Source organism: Lepisosteus oculatus, chromosome 27 (assembly GCF_040954835.1).
Source record: "Lepisosteus oculatus isolate fLepOcu1 chromosome 27, fLepOcu1.hap2, whole genome shotgun sequence".
Classification (NCBI taxonomy): domain Eukaryota; kingdom Metazoa; phylum Chordata; class Actinopteri; order Semionotiformes; family Lepisosteidae; genus Lepisosteus; species Lepisosteus oculatus.
Window position 1 is genome coordinate 3,309,726 of NC_090722.1, and position 20,914 is coordinate 3,330,639.

At 50.5% G+C, this 20,914-nt stretch overlaps 2 protein-coding genes across 2 annotated transcripts in view; both read left to right on the forward strand.

Annotated features, from left to right (window-relative positions):
- The window catches only part of dennd4b (DENN/MADD domain containing 4B), a 54,769-nt gene extending 45,394 nt beyond the window's left edge, over nt 1–9,375 (forward strand). The window contains exons 25-29 of the mRNA XM_069185452.1: nt 495–734; nt 1,888–1,987; nt 2,928–3,093; nt 4,298–4,356; nt 5,497–9,375. Coding sequence (XP_069041553.1) covers nt 495–734; nt 1,888–1,987; nt 2,928–3,093; nt 4,298–4,356; nt 5,497–5,642 — 711 coding nt within the window. The 3' untranslated portion in view covers nt 5,643–9,375. The remainder of the gene's footprint in view (nt 1–494; nt 735–1,887; nt 1,988–2,927; nt 3,094–4,297; nt 4,357–5,496) is intronic.
- Nucleotides 9,376–10,130: 755 nt separating this feature from the next.
- pmf1 (polyamine modulated factor 1) lies at nt 10,131–16,705 on the forward strand. The gene is made up of 5 exons (XM_006641834.3): nt 10,131–10,488; nt 12,724–12,829; nt 13,851–13,951; nt 15,060–15,255; nt 16,227–16,705. Exons 1-5 carry the CDS (start codon nt 10,208–10,210, stop codon nt 16,266–16,268), a joined length of 726 nt encoding a protein of 241 aa, XP_006641897.2. The 5' UTR covers nt 10,131–10,207; the 3' UTR covers nt 16,269–16,705.
- Nucleotides 16,706–20,914: the final 4,209 nt, after the last annotated feature.

Below are 20,914 nucleotides of genomic sequence, written 5' to 3' on the forward strand. Positions count from 1 at the left end.
CAGTTTTCTGAGCGCTGTTATTTAGGCTGTAGCTCTTTTGCCTCCTTGGGGAAATATGCAGAGTGTAATCCAGCAGATCACAGGGGAGCCGGAATCTATCCCAGCAAGCAGTGGGCACAGGGCAGGGCACACCCTGGTCGGGACGTCAGTCCATCATCAAAGGGCAGACAGACACAAAAACACTCAACCCAGGGCCAATTTTCTCAGAAGCCAATTACCAGCATGTCTTTGCCCTGTTGGAAGAAACCCACGCAAACATGGGGGAACATGCAAACTCCACACAGACAGCACTCCAGGAAATAAACCCAGCGTCCCAGGCTGCGAGGCAGCAATGCTAACCACTGCTCTCGGCTCATCTATTTTATGGCAAAGGAACAGGTAAAGGTGGAACAAAACCTTTAGCTGTTCCTTTGCAGTGTACGCCTGCTGACGCAGCTGTTGGGTGGTAAATCTCCTGGCTAACAGTGGTGTTTTGCCTCTGGGGCTGGCTGCAGGCCCCCGCAGCGGGCGGGCCCCCCCTGGTGACGGTGGCGTACCTCAGCCCCCTGGTCCTGCGGAAGGAGCTGGAGAGCCTGCTGGAGAACGAGGGCGAGGCCGTGCTGTCCCAGGGCCAGCTGGTCGACAGCCACTCCATCATCTTCTGGAACCTGGTGTGGTACTTCAGGCGCCTGGGCCTGCCCAGCAACCTGCTGCAGCTCATCCACTCCTCCCAGCTCGCCGCTCACCTGTCGCAGGTAGGCCACCCCCAGTCGCAATAATGGATCGGTCACTTGATTGATCAAGCAAGATGATGATCTCAAAGCGCTTGATGAAGTCAGTTTTTAGGAGGTCATAGTTCCAGCACAGGCTAGGAACTGCCCTCCCACATTTGTAGAGAATGACATTACATAAGAATTCCCCAACCTGGCCAAAGTGGTGGGAATGGCCTGTTCTGTGGTGCTTTCTATGGGCTGTAAAGTAATAGCAGACCAGGCCTTTGGTGTGTTACGGAGAGGAAGGCTGATGATGGCAGTGCCCTCACAAGGACATGACTGTCTCCAGTGCTGTCACTGAGGGCAGCAGCAGGCCTGGCTTCAGGTGTTTTTTTCAGATGGCTTGAAAGTTTTCAGGCAGTAAGTATCAGCTATAATAACACCCTGCAGCCTGAATTGGCCTTTTTTCAATCTCTGTTGAATCTGCCGAACCAAAGCTAGACGTGGCAGTGGGACTTGAAATGAATATTTCAGACTGTCCGACAGTTGGTGGTATTGTCTAAAATAATAGATAGATCAGACTTTATTGATCCTGTAGGGAAATTGATGTGTTACAGCAGTCCAGCCCAAGACCAGCAAAAACAGACATCAGAATAGACGAAAAGTTATACAAAATAAATAAATACATAGGTGTGTGCAAAATATGATGATCATAGTTACTGTAAAAACAATAAAATATGTGCAAAATGTGCATAGCTTTATACAGACTGATTGTCCAAAAAGTCCAGTGGAGCAGCATGCTGTCCATAGATGAGCAGATGAAGGGCTAACAGTCCCAGCCTAGGGCAGGGTTATACACCCTGACAGCCGCCGAGAGGAAAGACCTGCGGAAACGTTCCCTTGATCACCAAGCTGGAGCAGTCTGTTGCTAAAAGTGCTCCGCTGCCCAGTAACAGTCCCATGAAGCGGATGAGAGGCGTTGTTCATGATGGCTGATAATGAACAAATAATACACTCTGCACTTGCTAACCAAAGTGTGGTATCCGTGTTTGTGTAAATGTACACTGAACCCCTTGTCCAGAACTGTGTAGATGGCAACATTTCATTGTGCAGTTAAGTTTTTAATTTGACTGGGCTTTTCCTTTATTCTGTGGATGTGGCTGAAATTGGATTTTTTTTTCTTCCTGGGACACAGGCATCAGAAGGCTCCGCTTGGAGGGTGCGCTTGCTCTGGGACACCATCACCCCCGACACTGACCACTGGCCCCCCCTTTACGTCCTCTGGAGGATACACAGTAAGATCCGCAGTTTTTCCGAATGAACATGCTCCCCTTGAAAGTGTCGCCAAGGTGCATTCATCGTCACCCTGCACAAAACCAGTCAGGAATGATTTGCATACCTGTAATGGTATGTGAAATGGGTGGCATGGCGGCACAGGTGATAGGGCACCGTGACCCTGCTCTGGGACCCCGCTGGAGCACCTGCGACGCACTCAGAGAGGCAGACCGACAGACCTGAACTGCTCTCTCCTACAATCCTATCGGCTGAGATCGGGCACAGATCTTGCTCTTCGCACAGGGCTGGTTCCAGGCCGGGCAGCGCAGTGGTCAGCACTGCTGCCTCACAGCGCTGGGGCCCTGGGTTCAAATCTGGACCTGGCGTGCTGTCGGGGTGGAGTTTGCATGTTCTCTCTATGTTCACATAGGTTTTCCCGGGGGGGCTCCTTCCACAGTCCAAAAACATGCTCGTGGGGTAACTGGCCTCTGGGGAAACTGGCCCTGGTGTGCGTCTCTGTCTGCCCTGTGATGGACTGGTGTCCCTTCCAAGTGTAGCCACCCTCACGCCTGTTCCAGGCTGGGATAGCTCTGGCTTCCCCGCGACCTCGATTTGGAAGAAGCAGATAGAAAATAGATGGACAGATAGTGTGGGAAATCCCTGTAATTTGTATACCTGATGTTACTGGGCCTGGAAACAAGCTGGCCTGTGCGCATCTGGCTTCTACACTGAGAAAACGTTCCAGAGCCATTTTACTCTTGCCCAAGAGGATCTGACCGGAGACCGGAGGCCTGGCCGCGAGGGTGGCTAAGAGTTATAAGAAGCGAAATTCCATTTCTGTGCCAGGGAATAAGCCGTTCCTACACTGGCACCGGAAAGCATCTCTGCTTCCTGCTGGAATATCCCGTTTCCGGGGAAAGCAGTTCGGGCGTGCCTGATGCCCCTCTGTCTCCGCCCCAGGCGGTGTGCCAATGCGACACCACAGCTGGCGCCGACACAACCACCCCTTCACGCTGGGCTTCCTGGAGGAGGTGCTGCGCTGGGTGGGCATGAATGAGGTGCACAAGGCCGTGTCGCTCTTCCTGGAGACCGTGGGCAAGCAGCCGGGGACTCCCCTGATCCAGAGGTGAGACCCCACCGCGTCCTCGCGGACAGCCGCGCGACTCGGGTAAAAGCCAGCGGGACGTTTCTTGATTGTGATCCCCAAAAACAGCCCTCGCACTTCTATAGCACTTTCCTGGACACTCCCCTCAAAGCACTTTAGAGGTCATGGGGATCCCCTCCAGCACCACCAGTGTGTATCCCCCACCTGGATGATGCTCCAGTCCGCTCCCCACACACCAGCTCTCAGTGGGGAGGAGAGCAGAGTGAGGAAGCCAGTTCAGAGATGGATTAGGAGGTATTAGGATGGATTAGGTATTAGGGTTATTAGGAGGCAATGATGAGGGTAATTTGGCCAGGACACTGGGGTAACACCCCTACTCTTTACGAGAAACACCCTGGGATTTTAAATGAGAGAGTCAGGACCTCAGTTTTACGTCTCATCCGAAGGACAGCATCTTTTTACAGTCTAGTGTCCCCATCACTATACTGGGGCATTAGGACCCACACAGATCTCGGGGGTGAGCGCCCCCTTTTGGTCCCACTAACACCTCTTCGAGCAGCAGCCAGACTCACACCTGCTGAGCTCCAGTGGGCTGCCAGTCTTGAGGTGCAGGGTGATATGGCTGCTGGGAGTCATAATCAAGAAAGCAGTACAGATCTAGCTGGCAAAAGATTCATACAAAATATAAATGTATTATTGGTCAGTAGCAGTTTGTTACTATATAAAGTGTTATCAAGGTGAGAAAGTTATAAGAGATCACTTTATTACCCCCTTACAATTTCTTGCATTAGGAATTTGTCTTTTCACAGACCCCAACTTGCTCTCCATGAGACACAGACAGGGAGAGAAGCTGGGGGTCAGAGCGCAGGGTCAGCCATTTATACAGCACCCCTGGAGCAGTTGGGGTTCAGGGCCTTACTCAGGGGCCCAATGCAGTAGGATTCCTCTGCCGGCTGCGGGATACGAACCGGCAACCTTCCAGCCACAGGCGCAGATCCTTAGCACAGATCCCTAATTAACCAAGACCACTGTTCTCTTTCATGTGGCTAAATCAGGCAATAGGACACATGAGTCACACCTCTACTCGAGAGACCCTGGAGAAACCCAGGCCAGCTGGCAATTCACAAAACAGCAAAGCGGCTCTTGAAGGTTTAATTGTAAACTCCTAACAAGAAGCCGTGTTGGCACAGTGGTAACTGTGCAGGTGTGTCTGTTCTTCCCGCAGGGGTCTGTATCGGGAGTTCCTCTTCCTCACCCTGGCTGCTATGGGCAAGGATCATGTGGGTAAGATATCTGGACTCCTCTGCCTCACCCGCTGCTTTCCAGTTTATACATACACACCCAATTTAGAATGGCCAGTTAATTGAGAGCCCCTGTTACGATGGGGGGAGAATGGGGACCTGTCCTGTCAGAGCCATTTCTGTTTTTGAGGGCCGGGAGCTCCACAGCACCGTATGGGTGAGAGGACCCTGACATTGCTGCTGGCTTGCAGGCCCGTTTCAGGAACGGGGTCCCCTGCAGCAGCTTGGGTGCTAATGACAGCACCGAGCAAGCACCTCATGGGGTTAAGCACAGGCTCTGACATTGGTATCCTTGTATACAAACAGTAGCAGGGCTCCACAGGGGATTTGAACCCAGTGCCTCATAGTTTTGAGGCCAGAACCCTAAACACTGCCTCACTGCAGACACTCTTCATGGATTGATCACCTTAGTGGTGCAGTATAGAGCAGCTCTTGTCATGAAGGGGAGCCCTGATGCAGCTACAGGTAGTTCGTGGTCAGTGAGTCATCAAGGCCCGAAACAGGTGGTTTGACTTCAAGGATCTGACCAGCTGACCAAGTTTAATTAAGCAATTAAGACCAGCTCATGGGATAAGAACAAGAGGGGCCCTGCTGCTCTTCAGCCCGTCCCCAGATGTAGAGAAAGAGGTCAGTTAATAATAATAATTAATAATTCCTTACACTTATATAGCGCTTTTCTGGACACTCCACTCAAAGCGCTTTACAGGTAATGGGGACTCCCTTCCACCTCCACCTGGATGATGCGACGGCAGCCATAGTGCGCCAGAACGCTCACCACACATCAGCTATTAGTGGGGAGGAGAGCAGAGTAATGTAGCCAATTCATAGAGGGGGATTATTAGGAGGCCATGACTGGTAAGGGCCAATGGGAAATTTGGCCAGGACGCCAGGGTTACACCCCTTCTCTTTTCGAGAAACGCCCTGGGATTTTTAATGACCACAGAGAGTCAGGACCTCAGTTTTACGTCTCATCCGAAGGACGGCGCCTGTTTACAGTTTAGTGTCCCCGTCACTATACAGGGGCATTAGGACCCACATGGACCGCAGGGTGAGCGCCCCCTGCTGGCCCCATTAACAACTCTTCAGTTAATGAAGTGAATGTCTTCTCTCTCTCTCCCTCCAGCTGCTTTCGACAAGAAGTACAAGGCAGCCTACAGCCGGTTGAGCGGCTCGCTGGGCAGGGAGGAGCTGCGCAGGAAGAGGGCGCAGCCGCCCAGCCCCAAGGCCGTCGACTGCCGCAAGTCCTTCCTCATCCCCCTGGAGTGCTGATCCCTGCCAGGCCACCAGGGGGAGCCACAAAGGCACCGGGCAAGAAGGAGGCAGAATGTACTATCCTGGGCAGTCTTTACCCTGCTCCCTTACTTCTTAGACGCCAAAGCCCTGTTTCTTCCAAACTGTTTCAAGGGGGTGTTTTTCGATCTGTGGTGCACTTCCTTGCGAAGACCCAGTCTTTACACCCTACACACTAGACCCTGACCTGTCCGCTGTCCCCTAACCTCTAACAATCTAAACCTCTGTTCTGATGACAGGCCATCCTGCAGCAGTAGTCTCCGTGCCTGATCATGATGTGATTATAGGAGTCTTCAATTAGCAACTAATGACGCCCTTCACCATGACTAATTAAGACTAATTAGATCCATGAAAGCAGCTTCATTGGCATGAAAGACCAAGAATGAAAAAAAACAATACCTACCTAGTCCCTCCATCCTGTCCCTCTCCGCTGTACAGCCCAAATTCCCTACGGATTGCTTTCTCCGACTCCGATCCCAGTTGCCTGCTCAGCCCCTGCCCTCAGTCACGGCTTCCAGGAGATCGCCGCACGTGGGCCAGCGGACGCCCTTGTCCAGAGACTCCGACCAGGAGCCGCTGCCCGGTTTCCCCTCGCTCCGGCGAGGAGTAAGGTACCAGCTGAGGCGGCACAGCCTGCCGGGAGGCGGATGCCCTCTGAGAGGGAGGGAGGCCGTGTGCGTGTGGCGGTGGTTTGTGGGAAGGGGACTTGATCCCTGAAAGACGGTCAAACTGGACAGCTGTCCCTCCCTCCCCTGCCGCTCCTCCCATGTCCCCCGGCAGTCCCCGGAGAGAGACAGAATGACTTTGAGTTTGTTTTATTTTTCTTTCCTTGTGATGGATGAGGCTTACTTCACTGTTCTGGTTTTGTGGGGAGGGTGTTTGTAAACCAGATGGCAGCTCTGTACTATTCTGGAGGATTTCCAGGTGACTGACTATCCCGCGTGTCTTGCTGGTTGTTTGGAATCTGACTTGGGCCACAGGCAGTGCCCTGGTGCACACCTTCTCTTTTTTTTTTTTGCTACTCCCGTAAGGTAGAGATGAGCCATTTATCTCCATTTTCCCATTGATTCTGTGAGCGCTGGATTTGTTAAAACGTGTTAAGCCAAGCGGCTCATCAGCTCGGAGAGCAGGTTGAAGCCTGCGATTGAAAGGTCACGGCTTTGAGTCTGGATAGAGCTGCCAGCAGAACGTGACCAGGATTGCCCTGGCTGTGGCGCACAGTCGGCGAAAACACCAGCAGGGCCAGGGTTGAAGGTAGCTGGCTTGAGCCCCCCTGGCTTTCTGGCCGAGGATCACTCAGACTTCCAATGTGCACTAACTCCTCGCAGCTCCAGGAATCGCAGCTTGCTGGAGAACTGAGTCTTAAAACAGCTGCCAATTGCGGTGTTGCAGAAACTCATGTAAGATCTCCTGCCCTTCACCTGTTTGCCAGTCCCTGCAGGCCTGAAAAGTAGGCAGAGGGGGGAGAAAGGCGGGAAATTATTTTGCGAGCAAATTCTTTAATTGGATTTCTTCTGGTTTCCACCAACACCTCAGATCCCATTACGAGTTTGTGTGGACAAGATGAATAGACAGACTTGGCTTTCTGACTATGAGGGGCATCGTTATGTGCCTGTACTGCATCTAATGACTGTTAAATATTAAAGCCAGTACAGAGAACTCCATAGTCAGATTAACCCCTTTCACTCCTGAAAGACAGAGAACGTGAACTAATGGCATTAATGGTGAAGGAAATTCCTCCTGACCTTGTAGAATCCTCACCTTCCTTTAACCGCAAGAGTTCACATTGTATTCTGTTGCATTTTTAAATGAATGCTTTGTGTGCTGTAAAGAGTCAGCCACAATGCTGTGAGTATTACAGGCTCTTTACTCTCCATCATTAAAGATAATGGTGCACAACTGCTTTTGCAGCTGAGACAGAGGTGACCCGTTGATTCTGTGTACATTAGACATGTTAAAACTGGACACTGAACTGACCCTTCCAACAGCAAACAAAGGATGTTCTCCTTCCTCTAGCTGTCACGTCTGCCTATTCATCTCTCCTCCTAATAAACTCCTAATAGGATCTGAGCCCCGAGGAAGGGGGTGGCACTGATCTACGCCTTCCAACACGTTCAGGACTATGCAGTAGTCTACCAGTCTGCTCCATTACTCCATTTACTGTGCGACGAAGAGCTGCGTTATGTCTTTGGTCAGGGCGAGGACCAATACAGCAGTTAAACAGCCAGTTTCACGTTCCTGGCTCACTGGGTGGTGGAGAATTGAAGAGAGGGGTTGTACCAATACAAATGCAAAGGGATCAAGAGGAAGTGGGGATGGTATTTTGCTCCCTGCTGATCATCTCGAGAGCTGGGTGAGCCTTGCACGATTGACAGGTCTTGTGTAGCCCAGATTTAACATGTAGCCCTTCCAGTCCCCTCCTGTGCAAGGCCTCTGTATTGCCCACACCTGTATTGTTCCATTCATCCTCCAGATAAGCAGTTAAGACGCGAGGAGCTGATCAATGGACAGCTCTCTAATGGAAGGAGCCACAGGTCACGTCCTGCTGCCTTAACTTGCCTGACACCCTACGAAAGACGTGCATTTTGACCACATCATTTTGAAAATCAGTCTTTAAGATTGCCATGAAACCAATAAGTGCAGGCAGGCCTGGATCGGACAGCTGCGCTCCCTGTATCCCCAGTCAGCCAGCAACAGCAGTTGGAATGGGGTTGGGACCTGGACTGTGGTGGTGTTGGGGAGGGTGCTCACCTCACCTCACCTTGCCTGATCATAGGATTTGGGGTGAGCAGGAGACAGTGCTTTCTGAAACAGAGGGGTGTCTCCCTTCCCCCTTCATAGATCAGGGTGATCATCTAGGGCCGAGGCACCGGCTTTAAAGAACAAACAGGCTTTTCCAAACTGCAGTAGGAATCTGGCAAAACAGGGATTCTGATTGGATCACAGCGTCTGATATTTTTTGCATCCGATTTGCTGATTTGAGCTAGATCAATGCCAGCATCCATTTGCTCCCCACAGGCTCATAAGGATTCTGGTCCCCCTGGGGCTCAGAGTGCCTTGTGTGAATCGATTTCTGAAGCCGTTGAAGAGATCAGGTTCTTTAAAGCAGGCAGGGCTTCAGTCCCAAGCAATCAGTCCAGCTAAATATCTTCCTTTTTCGCCACTTTATTGCGGTCTGATGACCTGAATCTGGCAAAAGCCAGCTCTGAGGTCACGAGGACCTGCTTGGAACTCATTTTTAGAGTCTCGTGTTTCACTTCGTTCTGAAAAGGGACTGTAAAAGCAAAATACAGCCCTCGCCCAGCAGGGGGCGATCTTACCGCCCCGCCCCAGTGAGGTAGATGTAACAATGGTCACTCAGTTTGCCAATACTAATTTGCTCGTGCATTTTTAAAGGAAACAACGATACTTCCGCGCTTTCTTAGCTCTATTGTTTTAAATGTGAAACCACTTCGGACCCTGCTTTTAATGTGTATCGACTTTTTTTTTTTAGTTTTCGTTTTTTGGGGGGTCAGAAGATTTCAAAGCTAGCTTGAGAAACATAAGAAGGGGAAATTCTATACATTTTGTTTTTATTTTTGTATGGGAAAAAAGAGGAAAGCTTATTTAAATATTTTACTTTTCACGTTGTTTCGCTGTTGTAATTTATATGCCTTGTGGTTTCTGTTATAAATGTCTTGGTTTTTTAAAAAAGTGTTTTGGTATTTGCTCGTTTTTTAGCTCAAGTTTAGCTGTAGTTTTACACTTCACAGGGGATAGGCTCTGACAACATTTCTTTACGCTTTATTAACAAACGAATATCGGTTATTTTACAAGCATCCTACACAACGATAAAACTTTAATAGTTTTTTTTATTATTAAAGGATAAAACTTTAGTTCGTAGGGGGGCGTTCTTTTTTAAACATTCGTGGCAGGGGGGAGCTACAATATTATTTAGTTCAGGAGTTTAGTGTTTAACAGTCATTGACGATAGGTAACGCATGCGTTGATGAGCAGGTCTGCTTTCCATATGTGAGTATTTTATATCGAAATATTTTTTCTAGCTCTTAAGATGGCCGGGTCATTAACAAGAATGATAAACTGAAAAGACGAAAACAAAATATAGAACACCGTTTGCTCTCTACAAAACAGGATGCGCATTCTACGGTGAATCCGAGAACAACGACGTAACTGAGGACAGAGATCACAAATAAGAAAGGTTACAAATCGAGAGTTTAGGCAGTCTGCTTGTCAAACAGGAGTGAATTGATAAGATTCTGTAAGTTATCACAGCACCTGCATTAGAAACACAGGGGCGTGGTCAGTGAATGAGTGATGTCTGACAACATGGAACGAGCCAATCGCAGTGCTTTTAGTCATGAGGGTCACGCCCACCTTCGGCGGCATGCCAACGTGCGTGATTGGCTCTCTGTGGAAGGCGGGCCCCTCTTTATATTGACTGACTGCAATATCAGCCAATGGAGGGTCATTAAACCTACTTCCTTTTCGGTTAGGAGGCGGTGCTTGCGTGTTGGCGGGCTGCTGGAAAAACAACTGCAGAAGCGATGGAGGAAACTGCGCAGCACCTTTCGTCTGATCCGGAGCAAATGGACTGCGAAACCCAGGCGAGGGCGGAGGACGGTGTCGGAACCGGGGATTCGAGTAGCGGAGAGGCTCCGGGCTCGTCCCGCCCTGCAGCGGCCGGGCCTCAGGCGGGTCAGGGAGGAGATGTCTCGACCCAAATGACCGATTTAAGCAAAGACAGAACCGAGCCCAAGCCGGCCCGGTTAAAAACGTTCAACAGGGTGATGGAGAGAAGCTTGCAGAAGCTCATCAACGACATCAGGTGAAAAGTGAAAGCCGGAATTGCTGTCATTCGTGAACACCGAAAGCTCAAGACGGAAATTAAAAACAATTTTTGCGATCTCTTTCCACCCAGACCAAACCACCACCGATCGGTCGTAAAATCGGCTTTTGTTTTCTCAGTTTGGAAAGTAATATTAGTTTTCTTGATTGATTTGTCCAGCTGACGCTCTTATCCAAACCCGCTCATTCGTAAAAAGTGCCCCGTAAACCTGTTATCAGTGCAAAATTCACCCTGTCCGAGTGCTGTAGATTAAAAAGCCTTCCGATATCGCGATCAGTTATTTCATACAATGACCAAAGGGAGACGGGGCGTTATTAGGCTCTAAAACCGCTCTACAACAAGTGAAAGAAAAACGATGCGATACGAATGCAAAACGGTTTGTTCAGTGCGGTTTCACCTTGCCTATTCACGAGGAAAGCGATTTTTATTTTCTGTTTGTAAAGGAAAATCTTTGTCTGCTATAATGTCCTATAAAGTTTTCAAGCAATGTTTAATTACAGCTGAGCTGGGCGTCACTTGATTAGAGCCTTAATGGGGCGGGTTTGATTAGTCGCCCGTCCGTGAACAACCACATTTGGTACGAAATAGCGGGTTTTAGAGTTACTTGAAATCTGTGTATTAAAGAGATGAAAACTATCGTAGTTGCAAGTTAGATGTGTATATATTGCCATTAAGACAGTGGCAATTATGCTGACATTTGTAAACCTAGAACAGAAGGAACTGTTTTACACAAAGAGTTGTGGGAGCATGGAACAAGTGAGGGGGGTGTTGAATTCAGTGCCCTGGCTACTTTCAAGAAACATCCTGATTATGATCAGTGAGCTGCTCAGTACCAAACAGGTTGGTGGGGCTGAATGCCCTCTTTGTATCCTTTTAGCCTTTATGTTCTCATGAAAGTCCGCAGATCTGGGGGTCAGCAGGACCAGAGCTATAAAAACCTCTAGACTATTCCAAATTGTTTGGTCCTGCAGGTTTTGCATTCCAGCTTCCCTCTTAACGATCTAAACCGGCTCGTTATCTTCTTAATTGGACCAATTGCACAGCTTCTCCCAGCTGCTCCTTTTGGAGCTCCTGCAAGTCCCCTTTGTCCTGGCTCTGGGCCGACACGGCTGGGCAGCAGAATCGGTTCTGTAGGTCAGGATTCGTGAAGATCTGCGCAGGCGGTGTGTGTGAAGTCGCTGACAAGACGCTGTATTGAGCTCTGCCTGTCTGGTCTCCCTGAATTCACCTGGAGTGTCGGCTGCTGGCTGTCCAAGACCAGAGCGATTTATCACCCTTGGGTGCGACGTCACTGATCAGCTGTACGGTATTTGAGGTGGTGAAGTTTAACAAGGGGCACCTCGTTCTTGGTGGGGTGTCGCCCTGTTGCCTGACGAGGGGTTTGTCTACAGACTGAGCAGTTTTGAAAGCTCTGCTCAGCCAGGCTGATGTCCTCAGCTTGCAGGCCACAGTCCATGGTTTACTGCACGGTCTGTCTCGTTTGACTTGATTTTACGGCAGCTCACAGAGATGTAGGGGGATCCCCATTATAAGTCACCCTGCGATACAGTACCTTGTTTCGCATTTATGTCGTCGATGAGCTGGGGAAAACTTTTTCCTCGGTTCTTCTAGGCGCTGAGAGCGACATTGGTCTTACTGGATCATGTTGTCCAGGAAAATGGAAATAATATTGTTAAGAGCAAAATCTAACATGAAAAGTTCTTCTTGTAGACCCCGCTGTTGCATGTGACTGAGATATTGAATCATTATACCCCAGGATCAAGCTTGCGTAGCTACAATCGTAGTTATGGTCAGGAGCTCAACTCAACTGTTCCATTAATTCGTAAGGGAAAATCTTCCTGATCTGAGTTTCTGGGCAAAGTTCCTGCTCTACACTTCCTAACCTCCATATTTCTGCTGTCCATATGGGGAAAATAAGCCTTATACTGTATGTGCTGTTTTTCTATACATTACAACTTAATGGTCCCTAAACCCGACGTATGTTGGAGACCCCCTGTATAGCATCTCTGAGCCAGGAGGGGGTCCTGTTGAAGTCTTCCTGTTCTACAGCTGCTAGTCTGTGTGGTGTTGGGAGAATGGCTCTATGGTTGAAATGTTGTATGAGGGGACAAACACTCCGGACGTCTTGCAGTAGCTGGAGCTGCTGGTGGCTCGTTGTGGGAGGGGTCCGAGACAGGAGCACTGCCCCTCTGACCCTCGTCTGCTTGTGTGCAGCTTCCAGAGGTTTGCCCAGACCTTCCACCCCCTGTACAAGGAGAGCCCGCAGGTGACCGAGAGCATCCACAGGCAGTTCGTCTCCCAGCTGCAGGACTCCATCAGGGTGAGAGCTGGGGCTGAGGGGGGGCAGAGCAGCCAGCTTTCATAGAAAATGCAGGGAATAGAAGTCCGTGATTTATGTTCTGTGCAGTTGTTATTGAATTGGGATTATAATGGGCCCACAGTGAATAAGACCATTTGCTGTTGAGAGCAGAAGGCATGACTTTACACAGAGAGTGGTGGGAGGGTGGAACAGGCTGCCCAGTTATGTTACTGAAGCCTATAGCCTGACCTCCTTATAGAAAGAGCTGGAAGAGATCCCCAGAGATCAGTTGGTCACTAGCAAACAAATAAGCTAGAAGGATCAAATAACCTTTTATTTTAATCTGTTCTGATAAGGTGGCAGAGGTGCCTTTCCAGCAGCAGGCCCCGGAGCAGTTGTGTTCAAGACCACGGGGCGGCCAGCTCGTGGCTGAGGGAGCGGACAGTCGTGGACAGAACTAAATTGTGCAGGGCGAACGATACAATACCGACATGACGGTAGTGAGCAACTCTGACAGCACAGTACCTTATTCAGGAATAGTTTTAATTCAGCAGAAAACAGCACTGCTATACCAGAAGTAACAGCAGCTTAGTCTACTGGCCTTCAATACACTACACAGGGCCAAAGAACTAGAGTGTGCTTTGAGTTTGTGAATGGCAGCATAGCGCCATCTACTGTCACAGACCTCTCCTAGCAAGTGGAATACAGACCACAGGCTGGAGATAAGATCAGATGAGTTTATTGGCCCTATACAATTTCTTGCATTAGGAATTTGTCTTTTCGCATGCCCCAACTTGCTCTCCATGAGACACACAGACAGGGAGAGAAGCTGGGGGTCAGAGCGCAGGGTCAGCCATTTATACGGCGCCCCTGCAGCAGCTGGGGTTAAGGGCCTTGCTCAGGGGCCCAACGGAGTAGGATTCCTCTGCCGGCTGCGGGATTCAAGCTGTGCAGTAGCTTCTCCCCGGTATTTCTGGCCAGGCTGATGGCTCAGCCCTTGTTCTGAGCGAAGTGTGTTGGCCTTGCTCTCCTCTGTGTGCAGGAGGACATCGCGCAGATCGTAGAGGAGGGCGATCTGGAAGTGAAGTTCGAGGAGCTGGACAGGCTGGAAAAGGCGGCCGAGGACAGCATGGAGCTTGCCTGGTGAGGATAACCCACCACCGCTGGTACGGAGTCAAGCAGGGGACTCTCGACGAGCGTTCCTACAGTCGATCTGTCCCGGCGTCCACGAGCATCAGTCCACCGAGACAGCACACGGGTCCCAGAGCACTTCATTTTACAGGTCCCCTGTTTTTTAATCTGCAGGTCACCCTCCTGCATGGAGCAGGTAATCTGCTCTATTAAGAGCACTCTGGTCCCGGGGGCTGGAGAGTCCTGAATGATCTCTGATTGATTCCAGTTAACACATTGCCTGTTTCATTGAGCTCGGTAGAATCGTCTCATGCAGTGTTATGTCCCCAGTATGGCTCAGTCTAGGGGCGAATGGGGACTAACCCATGAGCCAGGGTTTAACGGCTGGAAATACACAAACAAACAAACAAAAAACCCGCTAATTACACTGTTCTACAACCCAGTACCCTCTAAACCTGTCTCCCGAGAAAGGGGCAGCAAGCTGTCTGTCTGCTCTATCTAAACTAGGCTATAATGGAAAACATGGACGCCACAACGATCTCAACCCTACACCACAGCCAAGAAAACAAATCTGATATGTCATACTGTTTCTACTTCCACACTGCTCTCCGGACGTCCCGTATGGGCGTTTAAAACCAGACCACTCTCTTCAGCCAATCCAGAGAGAGACCCAATTTAGGGACAGACCCACCTCCAAAAACTGACCTCCCCATGGGAGGGGAGTCGACAAAACCAAACCAACCAGGACGTAACATGCAGGTAGAAACTGGTGATGTCATGGTGCACGCGGGCTCTCCGGGACCAGGCCCCTGTGGTACAGGTGGAGCCCCTGCGGTCCAGATGTTGCAGGTTCGAGCCTGACACTCACACCGGGATCAGTTTTTCAATTAGCCACTTACCCTACCAGCATGTTTTTGGACTGTAAGAGTAAACTGGAGCCCGCAGAGGAATCCCATGTGACCACAGAGAACATGCAGACTCCTCCCATACAGCACCCCCGGGTCTGGAATCGATTCCAGCCCTGTGCCAAAAGCGAGACCTGCGCTGGATCTCGGCTGGCAGGATTGTGGGGCAGAGCGGTTCATGCCTGTCGCTGTGTGTGTGTGTTTGTGCGTCGTAGGCGGCCCAGCGGGGTCCCGGAGGAGGACCTGTGCGGCTTCGTGATGCCCTATTACCTGCAGCAGCAGGAGTACCTGCGCCGGGAGCTCAGGAAGCTGCAGAAGGAGAATGCCAGCCTGGCGCAGAAGGTGCTGGCCGGACGGGAGGCCATCGCCCGCGCAGAGCAGCAGCTCAGCCAGAGCGTGGAGGAGCTGCAGGTAGGAGCGAGGGCCTGCCCCGCTGTTGAACCTACAGTTTCGGCCGTTCATTAAGGAAGGCCTCCCATCAACCGGTCGCCCTTTGGGGATTTATCCAGCTCACTGGTATACACGTCAGTAATACTGACCTTCTGGGGTGAAGGTCCCTCCAGATCTGTAACCTCCTGAGACTGTGTCACCTGCTGGAAATCGCTGGGCAGGATCTGGCCGAACAGAGACCAGCTGCGGTTTGACAGTCCCGGTATTTTCCGTGAGGCTCGTGTAGGCCTGGCCTGTACGCGGAAGAGGTCAATTCAAAGCATCTCGTATGAGACGCAAACGCCCGGCGACTGGGTGTTACAAACGACATTAAAATAACCGTCACGTGCGTTCTGTAGTTACGGCTCCCTTAACGCCGGTTCTGAAATTCATCTTGTTACTGCTGGAGCTGCGTTTCAAAGCAGGGAGCTGTTGGTCTTAAGTTACAGGGCTTCAGTTAAGAGAGCACCGTCCTAAGAGCACACTGAGAGTCTCCTGTCCAACAGGCAAGAGTGCTTTCTTGTGTAGTTCAATTCCTTTATGTTAAGAAATCGGGCAAAGTGTGTTATTTGACTCTGGATGTGGACCCGTTCAGCCGTCGTTGATGGTCTGGGACAGCTGCACACTTGAATATGCATCCTGTCATTAGAATCTTTAGAGATCCCTCCTCTGTTTAAATACATGCTCTTCTCCTGAACGGGACATTTCTGGTCACAGAGTGATGTTCTGATGTGTACAAAATTACCCTTAATGCTCGTGTTCAGCAGCAGGGAAAGATAAAGATCTGGGTCATAGACTTGCTGTCAGACCTGAACAGCTGGCACTGTGTACATCTACACGCTGTTGTTGCCTAGAGAAATAAGAGGGGAGGATTACACGAATTTGGGACGGCGGTGGCCCAGTTCAAGCCCGTCCAGCTCAGGTGTCATTGTGTTGCCTTTTCTCTCTCCCAGGTGTCGGAGTCGGCCGTGCAGGAGTTTGTCTCCAGTTTGTAGATTGTGGGAGAGACGCTGGGGACGGATCTTGGACTTTGTGTGGGCAGCCTCTGTTCGTAAAGAAGACTTTCTCTCTCCTCCCCCCCCCTCCCCACAACACCATTACAGACTGTTGCTCAGTAAGAGCCATTTCTTTAACCAGAGAGGTTAGCTGGGAGGGCTTCACGCCTGGGGGGTGAGTCCTAAACTCGAGTGGACGTATCCAGAACACAGACATGGACACACATCCCAGCAGCCTGCAGTTCTCTTGCTGGATCGCACTGGGAATCAACCTCTGGAACTCGGAAAGGCAGTGCACTGTGTAGCCCAGCTGGTTTTCCAGGCCAGTGTCTCCTAACAACTGGTAGACTGGCTTCAAGACGGGTGCCTGGATTGGCATCGGTTGAAGGCATCTGTGCTTTTTCTTGCTGTTAACAATAAACGCTACCTTGTGTTGAGGTTTGTGGCGACCGAGTTTCTTGAAAGGAGGAGACCCTCAGGCCTGATCCTGGAGGGGGTGCTGTGTGCAGTCGCAGTTGAAGAGTGGGGTGCGATAAAGCCACTGGTACAATAAAGCCACTAATGAACTTAGGTTATTTGGAACCCAGCAGGGGTGAAAATCTGTGGATGCAGTGGCCACTTAAGACCAGGTTTGGGGACACTTGAAAAACCTGTAGACACACGATTGGGTCCCATATTGAAAGGTGTGTCATTGACAAACTGAAGCCCCAGTCCTTTGTTCCGAGCTCATGGTCTGAAGCTGTGTCTCTTTGTACTGGATAAGCATGTAACCCAGGGCTATGACACACACAGGGGTCCCGCAGTTAGTCTTAGGTTGTGTGATAAAGTATCAGCTTTAACACCATGGCTGGGCGGCTTGTTCCACACCCCCGCAGCCCTTTGTGTAAAGAGGTGCCTGTGGCTCTCAGTGTAAAGTGAACTTTCATATAGTTTTCCAGTGTGTCCTCTGATTAGTGTTTTGCTGTTTGTTCCCGCTGGGTTCACTCTGTCAGGGCCTTTGGGGATTTAAGATCAGATCACTTTATTGGCCCTATACAATTTCTTGCATTAGGAATTTGTCTTTTCACATACTCCAGCTTGCTCTCCATGAGACACACAGACAGGGAGAGAAGCTTGGGGTCAGAGCGCAGGGTCAGACATTTTTACAGCATCCCTGGAGCAGCTGTTGTTAAGGGCCTTGCTCAGGGGCCCAACGGAGTTGGATTCCTCAGCCGCCCGCGGGATTTGAACCAGCAACCTTCCAGCCACAGGAGCAGATCCTTAGCCACAGGGCCACCGCACTGCCTAATTTTGGCTACTGTACATGTATCAGGTCCCCATGTGGTGACATAAAAGCTTCAGTTCCTTCAGCTTGTCCGTGAAGAACATTCCCTTAAGCCCCAGAAGGCATCTCTGGTCTCACTCCCGAGCAGTAACATCCTTTCTACAAAGCATTGACCAGAATTGCACCCAGCACGCCACTCTCTCCAGAGCGAAGCCACATACCTCCCCTCTAAACAGGCCGAGCTGCTTCCTGTTGTCATTTGGGTCAGTCAGGTGGCAGGTATGGACAGTGAAAGCGAAATGAGTGAAGAGGAAAATTGAATATTTACCCCGATCACATAAGCTGTAGATCAGTGAGATATGAAAAGGCTAATGATATTTATAGCACTTACCCAGAAACATTCAGCTAAAAACGCTATTTAAGTGTAAATTGGGGACATTGAGTTCATCATTATTAAATCAGTGTAGTGAAATACCAGTAGTGTTTTCTAGCAGGTGTATTCATTGCACCCAGACTTCTGGCCCAGGTGTGGTCTTTCCAGTGATTCATTATGAGGAAGCTACTTATCCGGGTGAGGGTGGCAGCTAGCTGGAGCCTGTTCTGAGAGCACAGGGCACGAGCATTCCTGTGCTGCTAGTCCTGAAGGGACCACACGGCGTAGTGAACAGGTGAAGCCAGCGGAAAACCTATCCACACTTGACAAGAACATGCAAACTCCACACAGACGGCTGCCCGAGGCCGGGCTTGAATCCAGGACCCCGGCGGTGTGAAGCAGCTGTGTTATCTGCCAGGCCTTGTGTTGTTTCATTTTACGCACGAGGAGGTAGTCTCAGGATGGCGTGGAGGCCCAGTACTGGGCGCAGCTCCTGGTGTGCTGTCTGCATGGAATGTGTGTGCTCTCCCTGTGTTCACATGGGGCCCCTCTGGGAATCTGGACTCCTTACATAACAATTCGGCCCTGGTGTGCGTGTGCGTCTGTGTGCCCGGCGATAGACTGCCCCCCCCCCATCCAGGGTGTACCCCACCTTGCACCTACTGCTTGCTGGGATAGGCTCTGGCTCCTCCACAGCATCTCCAGAGATGTGATGTGAGGGAAAAAGATGCTTAAAAAGACTATTGTTTTTTGTTCTGACTTCTTTAGCAGGGAAAGCACAGTCTGAACACTTCTTAGGCAAAAAAAATGGGCAAATTCAGCAACGTTTTTTTTTTAAAAAAATCTTGCTTGTAAGGGAGCTGTTTTTTTTCTCTGAACCAGTCAGCTGAAGAATTGTGAGGCTGCGATGAAATTCACCTGACTGGTTCAGAGAGAGGAAGGCGGGTCTCCTGGGTGGGACAGACAAGATCCCCCCGTTTTTAAAAACCCGTGTTCAAACCGATGTCCATTATCGCCGAGGCTGTTCGTAAACACCGTCCCTCTTAATTAAAGGTCCTCTCCGTGCTCGTTAATTCCCTCCCCAGTCCCCAGAGCCCAGTGAAACAGCTCCTCCGTCGCCAAGCAAGCCCGACCCCCACCCCTCCTCTGCGTGTGGATGTGTAAGGATGAATAAATTAAACAGCCTGGGTTCCGCTGCGAGCGCGGAGGCACAATTAGCAGATCCGTGTTAAATAACGCCCAAGGCGGAGGGCGCTTTGGAGAGGGTCCCGGCTCACGTCTCCCGCGCAGTCGACTGCTGTGTGCGAGAGAGAGAGAGAGAGAGGAGGGGATTGAGTTTAAGAAAAGCGCTAATTAAAAACGCCGTTCACAGAGCTCGGAGGGGGCACAGGGTGGGGTTGTGCGCCGCCTCTCTCTCGCTCGGGGAGATAATAGAGTCAACAGCTTGTGAAAATGACACCATGAAAGGCGTGCGTGGGGGTGAATACGGGCCCGGATTAGGCCGCTCTGATCGTCGCTATGGGTTACCGCAAGGCCATTATCCGCCTAATAGGATAAGAGGCCGAGGCCTGCCTGGCAGTGGCCAGCCAAGGGCACTTAATATAGCTGTGAGATGGGCCAGGAAGAAAGACGGCCCGTTTGAGTTTAAAGGTATAATAAACAGCTCCATTACGCAGCCCACGGGCAAGCCCTCTCGAATATAAACTAGATGGAAATGTCCTTTTTTTCCCCTTTCTCCTCAAAGGGGCTGAAGCAAGTCCACACCACGAGACCCCTGAGAGGCCGGAGCTGGGTGTGTGCTAACAGTGCTGATCTCTCTCTGTTTCGCCTGACTGTGAGGAGGAGACCGCATTTTTTTTTTTAAACAGCCAGCACTCCCCCCCCTCATAACCCAGATTGTAACCCTTTTGCTTTTATTTTATCTTTGGGAATCACCCTGTACAACTACGAATTACCAATTGATCCACCCAATTACCAGTATCCAGGCTGGTTGCTTGTATTACAGTCAAGCTACAGAATAGAAACCCAGAAAATAAAAGAAATGGGCAGGCTCAGCATCATGAATTGCTCAGGTACAGAAGTTCACCTTCCTTCTTTTTTCACGTTGAAGTTTGGATTTGCCAATAATGGTATCCCCCCCCCCCCAGTCTGGTGTATCCAAAGCGATGATTCATTTTGCCACGGCTCCTGAACTGGCACCAGGGGGAAGGAGGACCACCATGCATTCCGGAGCTGTGGATCGTCTGGTGTAGGCATGCCAGCGGCGATATCATCCTGCAGCTCCCAGCTGGCAGCCCCACTGGAGCTCAGCAGGTGGGAGCCTGGTCAGTCCCTGGAGGGGAGAGTCCTGGGAAAGCTGAGGCTGCTGCTGGAAGAGGTGTTAGTGGGGCCAGCAGGGGGCGCTCACCCTGCGGTCTGTGTGGGTCCTAATGCCCCAGTATGATGACGGGGACACTGTACTGTAAAAAGGTGCCGTCCTTCAGATGAGATGTCTCTGTGGTAATTAAAAATCCCAGGGTGTTTCCCAGAAAGAGTAGGGGTGTTACCCCGGTGTCCTGGCCAAATTTCCCCCTGTCCTTTACCAGTTATGGCCTTGTAATAATCCCCATCTCTGAACTGGCTTCATCACTCTGCTCTCCTCCCCACTGAGCTGGTGTGTGGGGAGCAGACTGGAGCATCATCCAGGTGGGGCTGTACACTGGTGCTGGTGGAGGGGATCCCCATGACCTGTAAAGTACTTTGAGTGGAGTGTCCAGAAAAGCGCTATGTAAGTGTTATTATTAAAAGCCAAGACGCAGGTCTTTTGTCTTTTGAACAACACTAATCCTGTCTTCCAGACATTTTTTAATCACTTCTTCCAGTTCAGGATCATGGGGCAGCTGGAGCCTATCCACAGGCAGGGTACACCCTGGACGGGACGCCAGTCCATCACAGGGCACACAAACACACCACTCACACCAGGGCCAGTTTTCCCAGAAACCAATGAACCCACCAGCATGTCTCTGGACT

Bases quoted from the DNA above. Each gene is read 5' to 3' on its own strand.
- pmf1 (XM_006641834.3), top strand. From the start codon at position 10,208: ATGGAGGAAACTGCGCAGCACCTTTCGTCTGATCCGGAGCAAATGGAC. The intron at 12,830-13,850 runs GTGAGAGCTGGG...CTCTGTGTGCAG, and splicing joins AGCTGCAGGACTCCATCAGG to GAGGACATCGCGCAGATCGT. The intron at 13,952-15,059 runs GTGAGGATAACC...TGTGCGTCGTAG, and splicing joins GACAGCATGGAGCTTGCCTG to GCGGCCCAGCGGGGTCCCGG.